Source organism: Brienomyrus brachyistius, chromosome 13 (assembly GCF_023856365.1).
Source record: "Brienomyrus brachyistius isolate T26 chromosome 13, BBRACH_0.4, whole genome shotgun sequence".
Lineage (NCBI taxonomy): Eukaryota > Metazoa > Chordata > Actinopteri > Osteoglossiformes > Mormyridae > Brienomyrus > Brienomyrus brachyistius.
This window is the reverse complement of record NC_064545.1, coordinates 16,870,727-16,888,596: the sequence shown is the minus strand read 5'-3', so window position 1 is coordinate 16,888,596 and position 17,870 is coordinate 16,870,727. Positions and strand designations below refer to the sequence as shown.

The 17,870-nt window shown below is 43.9% G+C and overlaps 1 protein-coding gene across 1 annotated transcript; it reads left to right on the top strand.

Moving 5' to 3' along the window:
• The first annotated feature begins 100 nt into the window (after positions 1-100).
• LOC125706325 (secretogranin-3-like) lies at positions 101-9,850 on the top strand. Its single transcript, XM_048972978.1, has 12 exons — positions 101-435; positions 871-923; positions 1,235-1,274; positions 1,369-1,593; positions 3,189-3,331; positions 3,566-3,721; positions 4,064-4,262; positions 4,560-4,676; positions 6,578-6,661; positions 6,758-6,868; positions 7,771-7,860; positions 9,046-9,850. The coding sequence occupies exons 1-12, from the start codon at positions 342-344 to the stop codon at positions 9,162-9,164; spliced, it is 1,431 nt and encodes a 476-aa protein (XP_048828935.1). The 5' UTR covers positions 101-341; the 3' UTR covers positions 9,165-9,850.
• The last annotated feature ends 8,020 nt before the right edge of the window (positions 9,851-17,870 follow it).

The window sequence follows — 17,870 nt, the reverse complement described above, 5'->3', positions numbered from 1 at the left end:
CAGTGCATTTCAGGGACGGAGTGACGCAGGTTGCGTAACAGCTGACGCACATGGGCGGATTGCATGCGCTCTCGCGCCTCTGCTGGCCGTATGAGAGCCGGATACCGCAGCCTGGAGCCGCACAGCCGTAAGCGAGGCTTGGAGCAGATAATCCGGAGGAGAGCCGGTTTCAGCACCGCGAGCATTCAACAGCTCCCGAGCGCTGCATGCAAGCCACACTCAGCGGAACAGCGTTGAAAAGAGAATAAGCACAAATTAATGAATTCTTAGTTTTTTTATATTCAGAAATTCTTTTAGGCGGAAACTCAAAAGGCGTAAACTATTCGCAGTCATTTTTGAGAATGGCGTCTAAGTGCATAACATTCTTCTTCCTCCAGATTTTCGCTATAAGCGTGTATCAGATCTGTACCTTTCCCACACCTAACGTGCCTGACGGTAAGTTGAAAATAACTAAATTATTATTGACTTATTCTTTTCTCCCATATATTATTCATTCTAAATTATCGCTCTGTTTCGACAAAGACAACATAAAATGAACACTGAGCGGCGGGATCGTCCCACAACATCGGCATATGAATTTAACAAACTTGATAAAGAATATGACGATGACCGTGTTTCTTCTCTGACTTCATCACACTTCGCTAATTCAGTCGTGTTCCATTTCCATGAGGCTTAATCGTTGGATTGCAGATCCGATTAAATTATCCATGTGCTGGTTTAACTTTAAAATGTATCCGCAAATCAGAGAGCCGCGAACTCGTAACTAAGTTGTTTATGGAAATAAGTAATGGCCCGTTTGATGTTTTTTTGGCTATATTACGTATTCAAATAATATGTCTTCAGACTTAGTTTGTTTTTCTTTAAATCTAGATAAAACAATCCACATCCGAGAACTGAATGAGGAGAGACCTTTGCAAGAACAGGTATCCATGCAGTCTCAGTCATTTATCTCTACGTCGGAAACCTGCTGTCCTATAGAAGTCGGCTTTGAACATAAATCACACTTTGATGCTAAAAAGCCTTTGATCTGTGGATTGAGTGTTTTGATTGTGGATACAGGCGGAAATACTGGCGGTATTATAAAAGCTGTAGGTAATAGAAACAGATGATTTTTAGAGGACAGTAGACAGAGCGCAAGTTCAAAGGAAGAAGGAATCGCGGCACATTGTCTTTCTGCGAGTGAAAGAAGTGGGTTAGAATCGGAGTGATAAGTGGTCCTTTGTTTGTGTGACAGATGGCAGAAGCGGACCGTGTAAGCGAGAGTAAATCTGTAGGTGAGTCAGATGTTTCCACCGCTAATGAAGTTTTTACTTTCCGACATCGCAGTGGCACGTTTTTGAGTCCGCTTGTCTTTCGTCTTACTTTCAGGCAACAAGCGGCAGACTGAGCCAAGGGCGCCGCACACGGACTTGGGAAAGGATGACTTCAGGATGCTAAAATCTCTGCTAGACAAGTCAAAGGTGTCTGACAGTGAAGCCCCCGCGGACGAAACTGTCGGCAGAAACTACTTTCCTGACGATTCAGACTCAAAGAACAGGCGGCTGGCCGAAAACTACGATTCTACCAAGAGTGACGTGGCGTACAAGTACGAAGGTGCGCAGGCGTGAAAAATTGTTTGACCCCTTGACTAGTTCAAAAACTGAAGTAATCATACAGCGTAATACAGTATAGGCAGGTTTTCATAATATGAAAATGAAACTAAAGAAAAAGCGAGCCTGTCAAAAAGAATCAGTGAAAATTCAGTTAAAACTAATTCTTAAAAAGTCTGGATTAAACCCGATACCACAATTGTATACGTATACAAATGTGGTATCGGGTTTAATCCAGACTTTTTAAGAATTAGTTTTAACTGAATTTTCACTGATTCTTTTTGACAGGCTCGTGCCATATACTTTTTAACTGAAGTTCTCAGTAACGAGCTTCTTGAGTTCGTCAGTAATTCCATTCCACCGAAATGTACAGGCTGTTGCTTATGAGGCTAAGTGGCCCTTCGAACCCTGATTGGTCCTACTGCTCTGATATCCATACCCTTCCCGACTCAGTATCATCACTCTGCTGCTGTCTGCTGTAAAAAAAAAAAAAAAAACCAGTGCAGATCAGCTGGGTGACCCCCTTAGTCAGAGCTACTGAAAGGGAGCTAAGGTGGCCCTTTGAACTTTCCTGCTGGAGAGAAAAGCCCTGCACCTTTAGTTCACTGGGAGGGCATTTAGTTTAAAGGGGAAAAAGACCGAGATTATCTGTAAGCCGTCTGTCAGTGGGAGCTGCTTTGTGCTGCGCCGGCCACCGCGTAATACGCACGACACACCCGACGAACGACAGCCGGCTCTCCTTCATCCTTTCAGCAAAGCCGAGGTGTTTGTGGAGCGTTTGCATCTGAGCTGGTTTATACATTGCTAATGTTTTATCAGGAAACATACCACAGAAAAGGACAGAAGAGAATCACGACCAGGTAAAACGACAGTTATCAAGAAGACATAGTGTAATTTAACGATTTCATCCACAGGCATTATTATTACTATCGTTTTCGACAAAATAGTGCTGTGTATTTGAGGTGTACGACCCCAGTCCTTGCACTGGTTCTTGCAATGAGGGGGAGTTAGGAATGCAGCACATCTCCTGTCCGCCTCCTGCTGATCGGTGCTGTTCCCCTGTACAGTAAGCTTTGGCTGCTCCCACTGTAACCCTCGATTCTGTCCACATTCAGCACTTCAGAAGGGAGTGTGCACCCCCTGCTGGCCGATACTGTAGCCCCTTCCGAGAGCTCTGGCAATATAATCTGCACTTCACCAAGGCATACAGTTATGACTGCAGATATTGTGTCACTTAAGCTGGAGCTAAAACAATCTCGGCAACAAAGAGGTGGTTCTAGCACAAGATTTTCAGCACTGCATCTAGCAAACTGGCTTATTTTCAGGTTTGCTACCCTTGATGACACGTGTGTGCAGTCTATTTAGATTTCTCCGTACCAACATTGTCATCAGTTGAAGAGAACTTGCAGATCTACAGAGACACTAGCCATGTTGGGTCTGTTGCAGGCACATGTGCAGCCACAGATTAAGGTGCCCATGTATGCATCTGAGGAACAGAGGAAAACCAATCAATGAATGGGATTAGGACCGTGCCATGCTTGAACTTTACCAGTCCGAGTCAAGGGTGAGCCTTTCTGACAGACTGGGTTGTATTTCCAGATGACCCAGACAGTTTCCGTACAATTGATGGCACCCCACTGACGGCCAAGGACATTGTGCAGAAGATCGCAGCCAAAATATATGAGGAAGATGACAGGGGGGTGTTCGACAGGATTGTGTCCAAACTCCTGAAACTGGGACTGGTAGGAAATATTTTGTAGAGCATTTTTTCCTTATAACACAGTATGGCTAAGAAGATTGGCTAAGATACTAGAATCAGTGAATATTAATACTGTTGTTTTTAAAAAGAGTGGCAAGGCTTTTGAAAAGGCTTTGAAACAGTGATCAAAGCAGGACATCTTGAAAGGACATCGGTAATTCACTCACTGCAGGCGTGATGAAGCTTTCCAGTGCCCAATGGTCCTTCCTTTCCGCAGATCACAGAGAGCCAAGCAGAAACTCTGGAATACGAGGTGGCAGAAGTCCTGCAGGATCTCATTTCCAAGAATGCCAGGGAAAACGAGGTGGAGGACCGCAGCATGGAGTACCCCGTCGCCAGGGAAGAAGACGATGAAGTGGAGGAAGACCCTGAGGTGAGCGGCCGCGAATCCCTGGAGTTGGCTCATCTCCATGTCCAAATGCTAAGCTAATGCCAATGCTAATGACAGATCACCTCATAGCAGCAGGCTATCATGAGCATCTAACTGCGAAACACAAATTGGTTTATCACCGCTAGTCAGGTGGGACTGAACCCCCAAACAGCATCGGCGTTGCTTTGGAAAGTGTCACTATTGAATGCATTTATATCTTTCTGTGGTCACTGATGCAAGGATTTGACAAACATGTAATTGTGCGTGGTTATTGTAGCGTTCCAAGGGCTTCATGTGTTAGGATAAACCTGCAATGATGACAGCGTTTTAAAAATTTTCTTCCAGGAAGCAGTGGAAAATTCTGACAGGAACTTTGAGGAAGTACCAGACATGGAGGATGGTGAGGAAGCTGTTGAAGGTGTGGAAAACACCTGGAAGCTTCCCACCGAGCTGGACCGTAGGAGTCAGCTGGCTGCGGACAGTGGGCTTGAGGACCTGCAGTACTTCCCCAATTTCTACAACCTCCTTAAAAGCCTCGATTCAGGTAGGATGGACGGTGTGGACAATGCTTTGAGAAACCAGACATCCAATGAGGAACAAGCACAGGTGCCCCAGATCCACGGGCCGGTACATTTTTAGGACGTGCTATTTAAAGAAGTGAGTCTATGCAGAGGAGCGTTGGGCCGTAACACAGAGGCCAGGCTGGACAGGAGGCCTGCCTGCAGCAGATCCACAGGGAAATCTCTGTGCCAGATGAACAACAGAAAAACAACCAGGCTGTTTCAGTGTGCTGCAGCCATGAGGACGGTGGCCTAGTTTAATCCCTTACTGTTTTAAACAGAGGAGGATGCAGAAGAGAGAAAAACACTCATCACCATCATGAAGACCCTGATTGACTTCGTGAAGATGATGGTCAAGTACGGTACTATCACACCCGAAGAAGGAGTGTCGTACCTGGGTAAGAGCCCACATCCTGTCCTGCTGAACAGCAGGTGAATTATTACTGCTACAGAGCAGCAGATGCATTATTACTGCTGCAGAGCAGCAGGTGTCGTCGTAGAAGAGGGAGTGCATTGGGATCCCTAACCTTGCTGCTGGTTCACATCCCAGGGGGAGTTTTTCTGTGCTGCTCTTTAGCACCACATTTCGATTGAAAAATCTAGTAAAATGTCTAGAAGAATTAAAGGTCTTTGGGCAACAGCATCGGAAAAGTAACTGAAGGTAATTTAGATCTTTCATTTTGATAAAACTCACCTCATCCACAAGGGGATACCGAGCAGCTGCACAGCTCCGCATGGCATGGAAGCGTCTCTCTGCTTCCCGTCACCCATGAAGTGCAGCTGCTTGTTTGCCGCTGATGAGGAACCCGAAACCTGCAGTGAATGATTCTTTAGTCTCATCAGCGCATCGGCGCACAGCTGCCTGCTGCCTCTTGCTGTGGTGGGACACATGCTGCTACACCCCAGCAGAGCCTGAAAATGCCATCCAGGAGCATCACTTTTAAGCTTAGAGTGCCCCGTCAAGCAACTCTATATAAAACCGTCCTTTCCCATGTGACTAGCGTAGCCAACTTAACTCAGTCTGCAAACTTTACTGTAAGATGCGTTCCCGGCTCAGGGCCGAGCTTCTGGGAGGCATCGCTGATGCGTGGTTGTCTCAGAAAGCACGACTGCTGCCGGGGAGGGCTAATCAGCCAGCCAATAGACAGCCTTCTTTATCTGCCGCATGGACATGTACGGGAAGCCGAGGGCGACAAAACACATTCATTTCCTCTGGGTTTTTTCCTGCTGTGACATTTTTGTGATGATAATAAATTGATGTGCTTTGCTGGACTAACAAATATGAGTAAAGCACAAAGCAATGAATGTCCTCTTTTAGATGCACGAATAGTAACTAGAAAATACTGCATGTATTATTGTGGTCTAGCAAGGGGGAAGCAGTGGGTAGCTGTGAAGCCTCAACTCCAAGTTTGGGGGTTTAGTTCCACCCCTTTGTGGAGTTTGTATATCCTTCCTTAATTGTGTGCTCCAGGTTCCTAGCTTGATGGACCACTTACCCCACCCAGGGTGTTTCTCAAAACTGACCCCAATTACTAATTTTTTCCATGGAGCCACGTCATGCTCTGACGACGGGATGGTGATGCATGGTGCCTACATTGGTGCTCTTGAGCCAATGTGAAATTAACATGGCCAGTCGCCATTTGCACAAGTGTGATAAGCAATAGCAGCCATTGCGCAGATCGAGGCAACCATGAACAGGATAAATAATCAGTAAAGGCCAAATGGCCAAATATTTGGACACAGTAAAAATTATGAAGATGTAAAAGGAACTTCAATGAGATGAAACACCATAACCAGCATCACAGGACTACGGTTCTATGGCGACCAGAGCACAATGATTGGTTGCCTGGTAACGGCTCAATGCATGCTCCCTTTGTTTTACGAGACTGTGTATTCCGTGGATGATTCACCTGCTGCTTGTCCTTAATCTGCTTAATGGGGATGATGTCCAGCTGCAGGAGATAGGACAATAATATAGGCGGAATGTAATTATATGGCAGCGATATGGACGAATGGCATTCAAATGGCACGTTTCATCGTCTGCGTCAGCAGCCCATGGCACAGGCTGGGCCTGTTGTGTGTCAGATGGGTGATGATCCCAGACCTCTGTGTAATTGTGTTCCTGGGAAAACCTGGATAAGACCTCAGCTCATTACCGCAACAATGAGCCACAAACGCAAACAGCATCTTTTTTTTTTTTTTTTAAACGATGGCCTGTTTACACTGGAAGATGAGATAGTGCCTTTAAAGAGATAAGCCTTGTTCAGCCTGCATGTGTTCTGGCTGATGTTCACTGCAGAAAACCTGGACACAATGATCGCTGTCCAGACGAAGAACAAACTGGGGAAGTCACTGGTCACCCCTGACATCCAGGCACCCACTGGTAAGCAGTGGGGAGGGGGGCATTGGTAAGCTGGGATGGAGTTGGTACTTCCACCCCTGGCCTCCGCAGCACCTAATGTTGTTCCTGATTTTTAAGTGAAACCCAACAGCGTGGTGGACAGCACGAAGGAGGAGACCACCAAGATACAGAAAGTATATGAACCTCTGAGAGACACAGCCAAGGACAACCAGGCGCTGGCTGAGACAGGTCAGTGTCTGGGGCTTTCGGATCTCCTGCTGTTTGACGCGTTTCCTAAATTCTCGCAGCTGTCTTCTCACCTCCGTCACCACGTTCATTCATTCGCCTTCAAAGTGAGGTGCGTTATAATTTAACATGACCAAAGGGAGTTCTGGTTATTGACTACAGGGTTGCTGGATGACAGTGGTACTCGTTCCCTGGCCATAACACCAACCAGAACATTTAGCGGCCATTACTATACTGGATTATTCCCTGCCTTGTGCCCATAGCTTCCAGAATAGGCTCTGGACCCCTGTTAAGACAAGCAGTTGCAAAACATGGATGGATGGATGGATGGATTGATTGATTGATTGACAGATTTATGGATTGACAGATTGATGATTGATTGATGGATTGACGGATTGATTGACGGATGGATTGATTGATGCTCCATGTTCTTCACAGTGCTGGTCTGGGTTTGTTTTAGTAATACATGAATGAAGGGCAGTTTAGAACAGTTATCGCTGGTGTATTTTTCCTTTGAAGGACATTAAGAAAACTTCCTACGTCACCCCAAGAAATAAGTTACCGAAAGTACAGAAGAGGTTCCACCCCCATCATAATGACCATTAGTATGGTAATAAGGTCTATATAACTGGGCCAGAAAAAAAATGAAGAATTGAAGAGACTGTTTTACATATAAATGGAAGAACACTAACTGAGGCAGAAATATTATAGGCGCAGTCAGAGTTAGGGTTACTTCGCTTGATGGTGCTGGATTCATTTGCTGGCAACATATTCTAGGGCGGTAACTTTGCCGGGATCTGGGATGAATCGCTGATTGCCATATTAATTTTCCAAACTCAGAGAAGCGCAGGGATGATTGACAGAGGGTACATCCCAGCATACTCTCACTCTCTGCCTGTCCACAGATAACTCTGGCAGGTCAGAATCCTACCTCGAAGCCATCAGAAAGAACATTGCCTGGCTCAAAAAACATGATAAAGAAGGCAACAAGGAAGGTAAGAGACATGCACTTGGAGACAGAAGAAAATCCTTTCATCATGGAGTCTGGACTAGCTATTAAATACCCAAAACACTGTTATATATATGGTAGCGTGTCAGAGGTTCTGCCGAGTCCGCAACCCTGCTCAAGAGTTATACACTTTATCCATTTCACTGTTCTCAGCTCATGAGACGATACATGGCATCTGCATATTTACCACTTGACTACCGGGCAGGATGTTGCGGCCTTGCAGGGCACACGCACTTCTCAGAATTAGCGCCAAGCAGCCCCCAGAGTCCCTGAGCTGTGCTGAAGGGTAAATAGACTAATATCCTCTATGCAGAAAGAGACAGGCAATCTGGTGATCAGGTGAATAACAGCTCAATTACAGGCTCTTTTGTTTCGTCTGCCCACAATTTGCAACGGTGATAATCTCAGGGAGTGAGTGGGAATGGTTAGATCACCCAGGAGTCAGTGTGAATATTTATCATCCTGTTCTAATTACACCAGATCCGTTGTAGTGTTTTGTTAACCTGCCCGATTTTGATTCAGTCGCTGCCTACGGACAGCTATGGACGAGCGTTATTGTCACTGCTGCAATGCGTTAACAGAGACCGTTTCTCAATACCAAGAATGCCATAATCGTACTTGTGGTCTTGGCAAGAACAGTCTTGCTAACTTGCCTCCCAAGAACAAAACTTGGGTCACAATGAATCTCGGTCTCGTTTAGGGAGGATGCATCCTTGATATTTGGGGCAGGGCAACGACGACGTTTGGGGATTTTAACTATCCTTTGTAATTCTGTTCTTGAGTATTGGAACCGGTCTACGGCAATAAAAGATGATGTAAAACAGGTACACAAGAACACGGGTATAGTGAAGTATGCATATTGAGAAACACCCAGAGTGTTGTCTCAGACTGTGATGCGAAATCACATGGTACTGTAGGGGGTTTTAAAATAAGAGCAGCGAATCTGAGTAATTCTGGAGCTTAAACGTTCAGCACTAAAATCCAGTGGGATGGCACTTTTCTTGCGTCACTGATCAAACTGCAATCAGTAGACATTTGTGTACAGAGGATTCACTGCTTTCTGTTGATGAGATGGCAGTGGGATATTTGCCGCGTGGTTGTGGTGTGACTGTTACATGAATGTCTCTGGCAGTTCCAATGTAAGACACACATTTCTCTTCACCTGTTCCAGATTACGACCTACCCAAACTGAGGGACTTCATGGACCGGCAGGTGGAGACCTACATCAACAAGGGCATCCTGGGGACGGATGAGGGTGAGGTCATCAAGAGGATTTACAGCAGCCTGTAGACTCGACCAACCTGTACCCAGGCACAGAGGCAAAAAAAACGTTAAGTCATGTATGTGGTGAGAATAAATGTAGGCAAAAAAATATTTAATCAAAGAAACTAAGTCACTGTTTCCAGTGGCTTTCCCTTACATTTCTAAAACCATCTAAACTTTAAAGAACATTGCAATAACATTAAGGCTTCTGTCAAAGGCATTTTCAGTGTGAGAGCCACTAATACTATTTACAAATAGAGTATCAGACCAGCTGAGTGCTATAACTGTTACAACACAGGGCATGGCTGAACTCTCTCTTTCACCGTTTATAACAACTGGAATTGTAACAAGTCGCAAACTGCTTGTCTAGAGAATAGCTTTTGCATTACATACGTTTTCATACGAAACATCTGATCATCAAAGTGTTTACCTGTTGTAATTTGTCTTCTGTTCTAGGATTTATCATTTCATGTCTATTTTTGTTTTAATTGTATTATGGGTGTTATGTTAAAAAAAAAAAAAAAAAAATCTCATTCAAACTGACCTTCATTTCGTTTCCATGGAACAGTCCTGCAGGATTGTGTGATTCACGTTCCTCCCTGCATGGGATTCCAGTCTCTCTCACGCCGTTTTTACACATTTTTCTGCGCGCCTTTATAGCATGAGTTTAATAGATGCATACCGGGGAAGTGATTTTCATTATGAACGTCTGCTTTCAATACTATTTAGAACGTAAACTTTGCTTTTCTTTGAGGAATCGTTAAAGTGTCGAATTGCACTCCCTTAACTCTCCATGTTACGCCAATACTGTTACCAATTAAGTGATTAAATTGATGTGGGGGTCAGTTACTAACCGAGTCCTGTACACTCCAATGCAACATCTCACTGTCTGTAATGTCTAACTGCTGCTGTCTATGGTGAGTCTGGGAAAAAATAACAGCAGTCATATATATTCATACCACAATACAGACCATTTATACAACATGCCACAATTTACTAATAGATTCTTAATATGCAATAACACATTTTTTACCATCCATCCATGCCATACACTCATTAACTGAAAGTACTGTATTGGATCAAGGAATGTATTTAAGCAAAATATGCATTCAGAGATTAACCTAAACAGGCACAATCTGGTAACATCTTGGGCATGGCGCTCGTTCTCACATCTCAAAGCTTCCGATGTTCCAGTCGCAGCCACACTCCATGTGTGTGAAGTTAGCATGTTCTCGCCATGTTGCGTGACGTTCTTCAGTCCAAACCATGTAATTATAAGAAGTGGGTTCTTCCATTTCTGATTTTTGTAGTAATCTGTAGATCAATGGTAGGCAACCTTGATCCTGCCCAGTCCATCAAACCTGGTCTCTGATGAACCTCACCTGATCTCAGGCAGATAGTAACTTATCAGGCAGGACAAACAACCTGCCGGGGTTCCAGTGCTCCAGGATCCAGGCTGGCCACCTCCGCTGTAGATGATTGTAATTGTATGTGCAGGATTAGCGCCATCTCTCCACCCCCATGACCTTGGATAGATGGAAAGTAACAGTTTCATTTGCAAAGACCAGACATGCAGCATTCACCCCCCCCCCCAATGTTCTGTACAGAGACAATCTCAAATACTGAGTTACCTGCAGACTACAGAAAACAGACACGTGACAAAACAAATGGGTGCTGGAGGCCACAACACAGCAGTCTGATTTCTGCAGAAATGGGGGGCAGGGGGGTGTCCCTGCTGCTGTGAGAACACCGACAGGCAGAGGAGGGTCAAAAACCAATCGGTGTGCTAACAATAATCAGTGCTTTGCTAAGGCTAATATGGCCACGGCTGTACATGTACGTGGGGGAAAAAATTCTGAACACAGACCAAAAGCCTTTATGGTACAAACAGAATGTCTGTACACACTATGCTGACAGGGATGCAAACAGTGCGACATTAAAGGCATCTCTAAGAGAAGGGTACCTGCTCACTATACAGGCTTCCAACAACTATGAGAAGCTGGTTTTTTTGGTCACATTTTCTGGTGAAAGATATTGTGGGCAGATTGCCTTCTTCAGCCTCTGGAAGGAATCAGGAACTCAAAATTAAACAAATTTCATAGTATGCAGTTTTTGCACTTGTTAAGCCTGTCATCAGCACACTTCTCATTTTAATCTCCGTCGCCTGCTTGAGGCTGCCCCCTTTTTGATCCTCCCATGCATCACGTAATCCAGCCAGTCGAGATGCCCCCGCCCCCCCCAAATGGCTGCTATCCAGCATCCGACACCCACTCTGTAATCTGCTACTCAGCACTCAGCAATGAAAGTGCTAGCTGGCCAAAGTCACACGCTCCCCATGCAGAATGCATTATTAAAAACTAGATCAAAATAGCAGTGCAGGATTTCAGGGGCTCGGTGCTCTATCTGCGCCTCGTGGAATGCTGGGACCGGGTCACTGGTTCTGTTTCATCTGCAGCCTGGCAGCATGTGACTGGTTCTGCAGAACCGAAGCATCTCCTCTGGTCCATAAACCACCCACCATATGCCTGCCACTCTGACGTATCACGCTTCATTGTTCAGGGTCAGGCAGCGGATCGCTCAGCCAGCAACGTGGCAATGTCACTGTCTCATTGACTCCAGTGCTCATTCATTTGATTTTGACTCGGTGAGACCGCAGCCCATACAGCATGAACATGATTTCAGGATGGGAGCCGCCAACACTTCTTTCATTCTGAAGCCCCCGAGCATAATTCGGATTCCCACTGTGCAGGTATTGAAGAAGATTCTGCAGATCCCTCAAGGTCCTGCATGTCCACTCAACCTTTCCAGAAAGTTCTGCCACCACTGCTCAGGCAATTCAACTCACTGTGCTTCTCAGAAATCACTGGGAGGTCGAAGCACACAGCCACTGCTTCTGAGCTTGTTGCTATTTGTTCTTAAAAACACACAAAAAAAAATAAGAAAGCAAAAGTTTTACCATTGAGCAATAAATCATTTGCGAGCCTTGGTAGAAACTCCGAACAATACAGAGGTGTGATTTATTCCGACTCCAGTTAGATACACAGCACAGTGCTGCTCTCTGCTGCGTCTCCATCCCCATAATCTGGGATAACAGGACAGCAGAAGGCTGAGAAATGCGATTAGCTTTACTTCAGGAGTCTCGGTGGTGACCGTAGCTCCACACGTCCAGGCCGTAATTCTAGCCAGTCTTCCAGACAATCCCTTCTCAGGTTTAGGGACAGTCTGTGGTCTGACTTATCCAAATCATTCTTCTTCATCCTGTGATCTTGGCACCAGGGAGAGCTCACTTGACGATTACCCCTTTCAAAAACAAAGTTGGGGACCTTGAACGGTACACTGGTGAGATCTGTGACACCGATGGGCCTTTTTGTCCCCCCTACTACACCCTGCTGTCCCCCCACTACCCCCTTCCAGTTTCAAGGTCCGGACATTTTATCTGGGTTTGAATTTCTTAAAAGGCCATAAAACAGAGAAACGTTCATTGGCACTCATTTGACTGAGAGAGACAAAAAATCTTAAGAAAAATACTGTATGTCCGCAAGTCAAAAGCGAAAGATGCTTGGATGGATGGACGGATGGATGGATGGACGGACATCTTATAACAGCAGTACATTTCCAGAAATCAGTAACTGGCACATCTGTGATTTTCCCCAAAGTGTTCATTCTATAGACAGCGTATTTTTAGAAAGATATATCACTCAATACGTCTCAAACAAGCTTACAGACTATTAAGGCATTGTAATTAGGTAGCAGGTAGGTAAACACAACTGGCCAGCTGTTTCCCTAAGAGCTCCCATAGCAAGAAATAGTAATAAATAAAGTAATAAAATAATTAAAAAAAATAAAATGTTCATGTGCGTGTGCATATTAGATATACCTGTATATATGTGCGTGCACACACACGCTACCATTACAACTACGGGAACATTTTAAATCCATGGGAACGTTTGCCCATTCACCCGGAAGAGCATTTGCGAGGTCAGGCACAGACGTTTGTGCTGGAGTTAATACCAGCAGAAGTTTGGAACTCTGCAGTTAGTGTCAGCTGAACGTTGGTGACTTTTACACACGATACACCTCAGCCCTTACCGACCCCGTCTGCTACTTAACATGATCTGCCACTTCTGCTGAGTTTCTGTTCCTAAACGCTTCCACTTTGCAAAAATACTGCTTACAGTTGACGCTGGAATATCACATGAAATTACATGAACAGTTTTTTACAAAGGTAGCACGGTTAAAGTCACCGAGCTCTTCAGAATGATCCAGCCTTCCATAAATGCTTGTGAACTTGAACGCATGGGTATGTGTTTGATTTTATATACCTGTGGCAATGGGTCTGAATGAAATACCTGATTCAATAATTAAGAGGTGTGTCCCAGTATGTTTGGCCATATAGTGTGTGTATACAAACACACACAAAATCAATTTACTATTTGTTTGTATGAAATGTTTGCCTCTTATGACTTGGACTAGAACTGCTCCTGTTCTGTTGCCTGTCAGGTAAGGCAGCGCCACACAGTCAGAGCCATTTGCAGACAATAAACATCCCTGAGTGACACAGAACAAAAGCAGCCGGATATTAAAGGAAAGTCAGTTATCTGTCGATGGTACAGAGCAATGCCACTGGCTGGTCATAACTGTGACAGAGGTGAAGGGCTTTTGCGGGCTGCGGAGATTAACTGAATTAAACTGTAAATATGCTTCTACATAATAATAATGCTAAACTGTAACCACACGTGAAAACGGGCATACAGCAAACAGCACCCAGTCCGTTAATCGATAGCAGCTTCTTGTAGTAAATGTCCACTAACTTCATCGGTGTCAGAGGTAATGTGCCATTCATTCTGTTATGTGATGCAAGACAGTGAACTTCTGTCCTACTGCACCAATCGGGATAGAGGACTACATTGGACTAATTAAGTTTTTTTCCCCCCCACTTTTAATTTTTCGTCAGATCATAGTGGGCACTGTCACGCAGTTCAGAAACAAGTTAGCATTCATCCACTCAACCTCTCTTCCAAAACTGTTTCCAGTATAAAATTGGGATGATTTCGGAGCCAGTCGCAGGCAGCACAGGGCACAGTACCTACCCTCGATTACTTGAGCTGCAAAAGACACTCAGCTAAGCCATTAAGCTCAGTTCCCATATTTACTATTACAGCAGAGCAGAGGGAACAGGAGACATGGAAATGCAGCGATGATCTGCACGGTGAGAATTCTCCGCTGTTCTGCTTGGCCGTTCAGAATATGCCGGTACAGTCTGAGTGAGTGGACATGCAGCACCTGCCAATAACTCAGGCTGTACCAGGTTAAGGCCGATTTTGAATTAGAATCAACACACTTACAGCGCAAGGGCTGCAAAACATTTGTATGCCAAAGCCACCTATTTTACTCTCATGCAAACCCTGATGAAATTAAGTGCTGAGAAGCTCTGTCTGGAAGGAAAACATCTCAACTAAAATTAGCATTACATAAGGGCCTGGGAATAGATTAATTAGGCAAGGGCATAGAGATCCGATATCCACTTCAATTAGGACAAGATTATGTCAGATGTACAATCACAAGAGTGGAGCAAAATGTAATTCATGAGAAAAGCAGGGAATCTTTAATAACCAAGTGTCACCTGGAAAGGCTCTGTTAGCTCGGAGAACACAGATGGTTTCTTGTAAAAATTCAGTGAGTCATTATTACCGTACTTAAAGATCAACCACAAAAGGTCATCAGCGTAAGCCGCAAGTCCTGTCTGTGGAGAGAGGGCAATCACGACAGTCTCAGAGGAAGCATTAATAAAACATTAAAGAGCACAAGCACAGAGGTAACACCAGCAACAAGTACGACAAGAAAACGAGTAATTTATGAGTTTCTCATAATATCACATCAACAGGTTTTCAGGGGGTATTGCGAGCTCAGTAAGCAGCGGCTGATATTGCGATGATAAAATCCTTAATAACACAAAAATAGCCACCGTGCCTGAAGAGCGATGGATTATGCCAGAGCATCGGAGCATACGAGGTGACTAAAGGAAATGGCGTTCATTGAGGGTACTTGACCCCAAGCACAGCAGCTGCTAACCTTTGGCTGAGCAATCAAATTACCTCTATAAATTCAGAGACACTACCAAGGCAGTGTAACCCACGGATGTCGTATCAGATCACACACGCCCACATCACCTGATTCCGGGGGGGGGGGGCTGCTGTATTTCATAGACGTTAGATCATATCGCGACGTCCACATTTTTTCAGTGCAATAAATGTTTTGCTCACAAAGACAATTTCTGCACAGAACACAGTTATAGCCATAATACTTCTAAGTAGCAGAGACTAATGATGGTCACAATTGGCAGCTGAAGTCATCAAGCAAGGTGGGGCTCAGCTTAAGTCAACTAAAGCAGAATACAAATGCCTTGCATCTTTTCCACCTGGTCGCCATGGTGAAGCAAACAAGAACCATACCTGGCCTGTCAGCTCATCCATATTCACACACCCTCATGTTCAAGGCGAGGTTACATTTCTCCCTCCTAATTTCATTAAAGAATAATATACAAAACAGCATGTTTACTAAGCACAGTTGCATCTGATAAGCAGCGTGAAGCAATAATGATGAAGGTAAACAAGCAGAGCAGATTTCTAAGCTTACAATCATGTCAAACTAAGCGGATATCGAATGATCTTTTCTCCAAGGACCATCCCGGAGGTCAGGTTATTACCAAGGTTTAGAGGAGAGCGGCTGGTTGTTATGACGATGCAATAAACCGCCGTTTGTGTTCCTTGTCCTCCGGCTCCGTTTGCCCTAATATCTCTTAGCATCTTACATAAAACAGGGACTGCTTGGCCCTGATAACCTTGTCCAAGTACGTGAAGCAGGTAAAGTAACTCAATCCCTGATTCAAGCTGACAGCCTGACCACAAGTCCCAGTTCAGGGTGACCTCCATGGCAGAAACCAGAGCTAAGCCCCAGAGCGTTTAGCTTAGTTTTTATATATATATTACATATATATACATATATATATATATACATATATATATATATATATATATACACACATACATATATATATATATATATATATATATATATATATATATATATATATATATACACATACATATATATACACATATATATACACATATATATACACATATATACATATATATACATATATATACATATACATATATATACATATATATACATATACATATATATACATATACATATATATACATATACATATATATACATATATATATATATATACATATACATATATATATACATATATATATATATATACATATACATATATATACACATATATATATATACATATATATATATACATATATACATATATATATATATATATATACATATACATATATATATATATATATATATATATATAAAGTTTCAGGGCCGCCTTCTGCGAGTCCCTGTAACGTGGTTGGATGATGCTCCAGGGGTCAGACGGCTTTGCCTGTGGAACACCGTCATGACAACAGAAAGATCAGAAGGTTCTTAGCTCCTTGGCCTCATATCAAATAACACAGAGAATCAAAAGACGTTTTTCTGACAACCACCATTGTCCAATAGTACTGGAAGTGTGACATGTTCTACCAAAATACGCACCAAAATAAGATAATTACCCTTCATTTTACTCCAGTTCATTTCTTATTTCTCGTCCAATTCTCTCATTAGCAGATTAACTTTGTTACAAGGCGACAAAGTGAACTGAAAGTCGTTACTATACGTCGGATTTTATGGTTTTTAGTTACCCTTCACGATAACAAGAACACGGCAATATTCTAAGTAAATATGGGCTATTGCGCCCCCTGCTTGTACAATCTGCTCAATGCATGTTTTTCATTTTATTGACACAAGGTGTCGGTTTTGAGACAGAAACCAAGCTGCATCAAGACGCCTACCCAGAGAAGGGTATAATTTGCCGGCAAAAGTTCAAGTATATTATAGAAAAATGTAACGTATAAATGGGAAATACCACGTACCCATTTACTGAGGTACTCTAAGAAAATGCCAGAGAGTACAGCTGTAAGAGTTTCGGAAACCCCTGCCTGATGTGCACCTGCTGTTATCCATAACCAGGGGCACAATCTTTCATCCAAGGAGAACATATCAATGAAAGAATATCTCAGCTAAGGCTGCGAAGCTCGATGTAATCTTGAGTCAAAGGGAAAACAACATTCCTCGAGTCATTAAATGGTCAGAACATTCAGTGGAAGACAGCACGCCACTGAAGAGGAGCAAAATAGGACGACTGGCAGCTGGATACAGACAAATAAGCCCCACCAGCCCCTCTCACAGTACAGCTAGAAGTTTGACAGTTAAGAGCGATTTCGCACTGCAAACCTGCAGAGGCAGTGTCTGCAGACAGGCCAGGGCACACGCAGCCACGGCTAGGGCACAAACGCGCACTCAGGTACACGCTGGACAAACTTTCACTGAAAGAACACACAGCCGTACAGGGTGACATAGTTCTACAAGATTAACAACAGCCTATTATAGGGAAGGAGCTATGGCGTGATCTTTCCTGGACTCGAACCAACAACCTTGTGATTTGAAACCTCTGTCCTGAACCAGCACATTACCAGCTGCCTCGTGAGCATGGCACACAAATGCCAATGGGAGTCTGCCTAGGGACAGAGGGTTTCTGGCTGCTTACCGTCTCTCTGCTTGCTGAAATAAGCCACACTTTCTGCTGACATCTGTATC

What these genes read in the sequence shown, in the direction of transcription:
- LOC125706325 (XM_048972978.1), top strand. Translation starts at nt 342, where the DNA reads ATGGCGTCTAAGTGCATAACATTCTTCTTCCTCCAGATTTTCGCTATA. An exon ending in CGTGGCGTACAAGTACGAAG is followed by an intron (nt 1,594 to 3,188) that starts GTGCGCAGGCGT and finishes TTGTATTTCCAG; the next exon opens with ATGACCCAGACAGTTTCCGT. An exon ending in AACTCCTGAAACTGGGACTG is followed by an intron (nt 3,332 to 3,565) that starts GTAGGAAATATT and finishes TCCTTTCCGCAG; the next exon opens with ATCACAGAGAGCCAAGCAGA.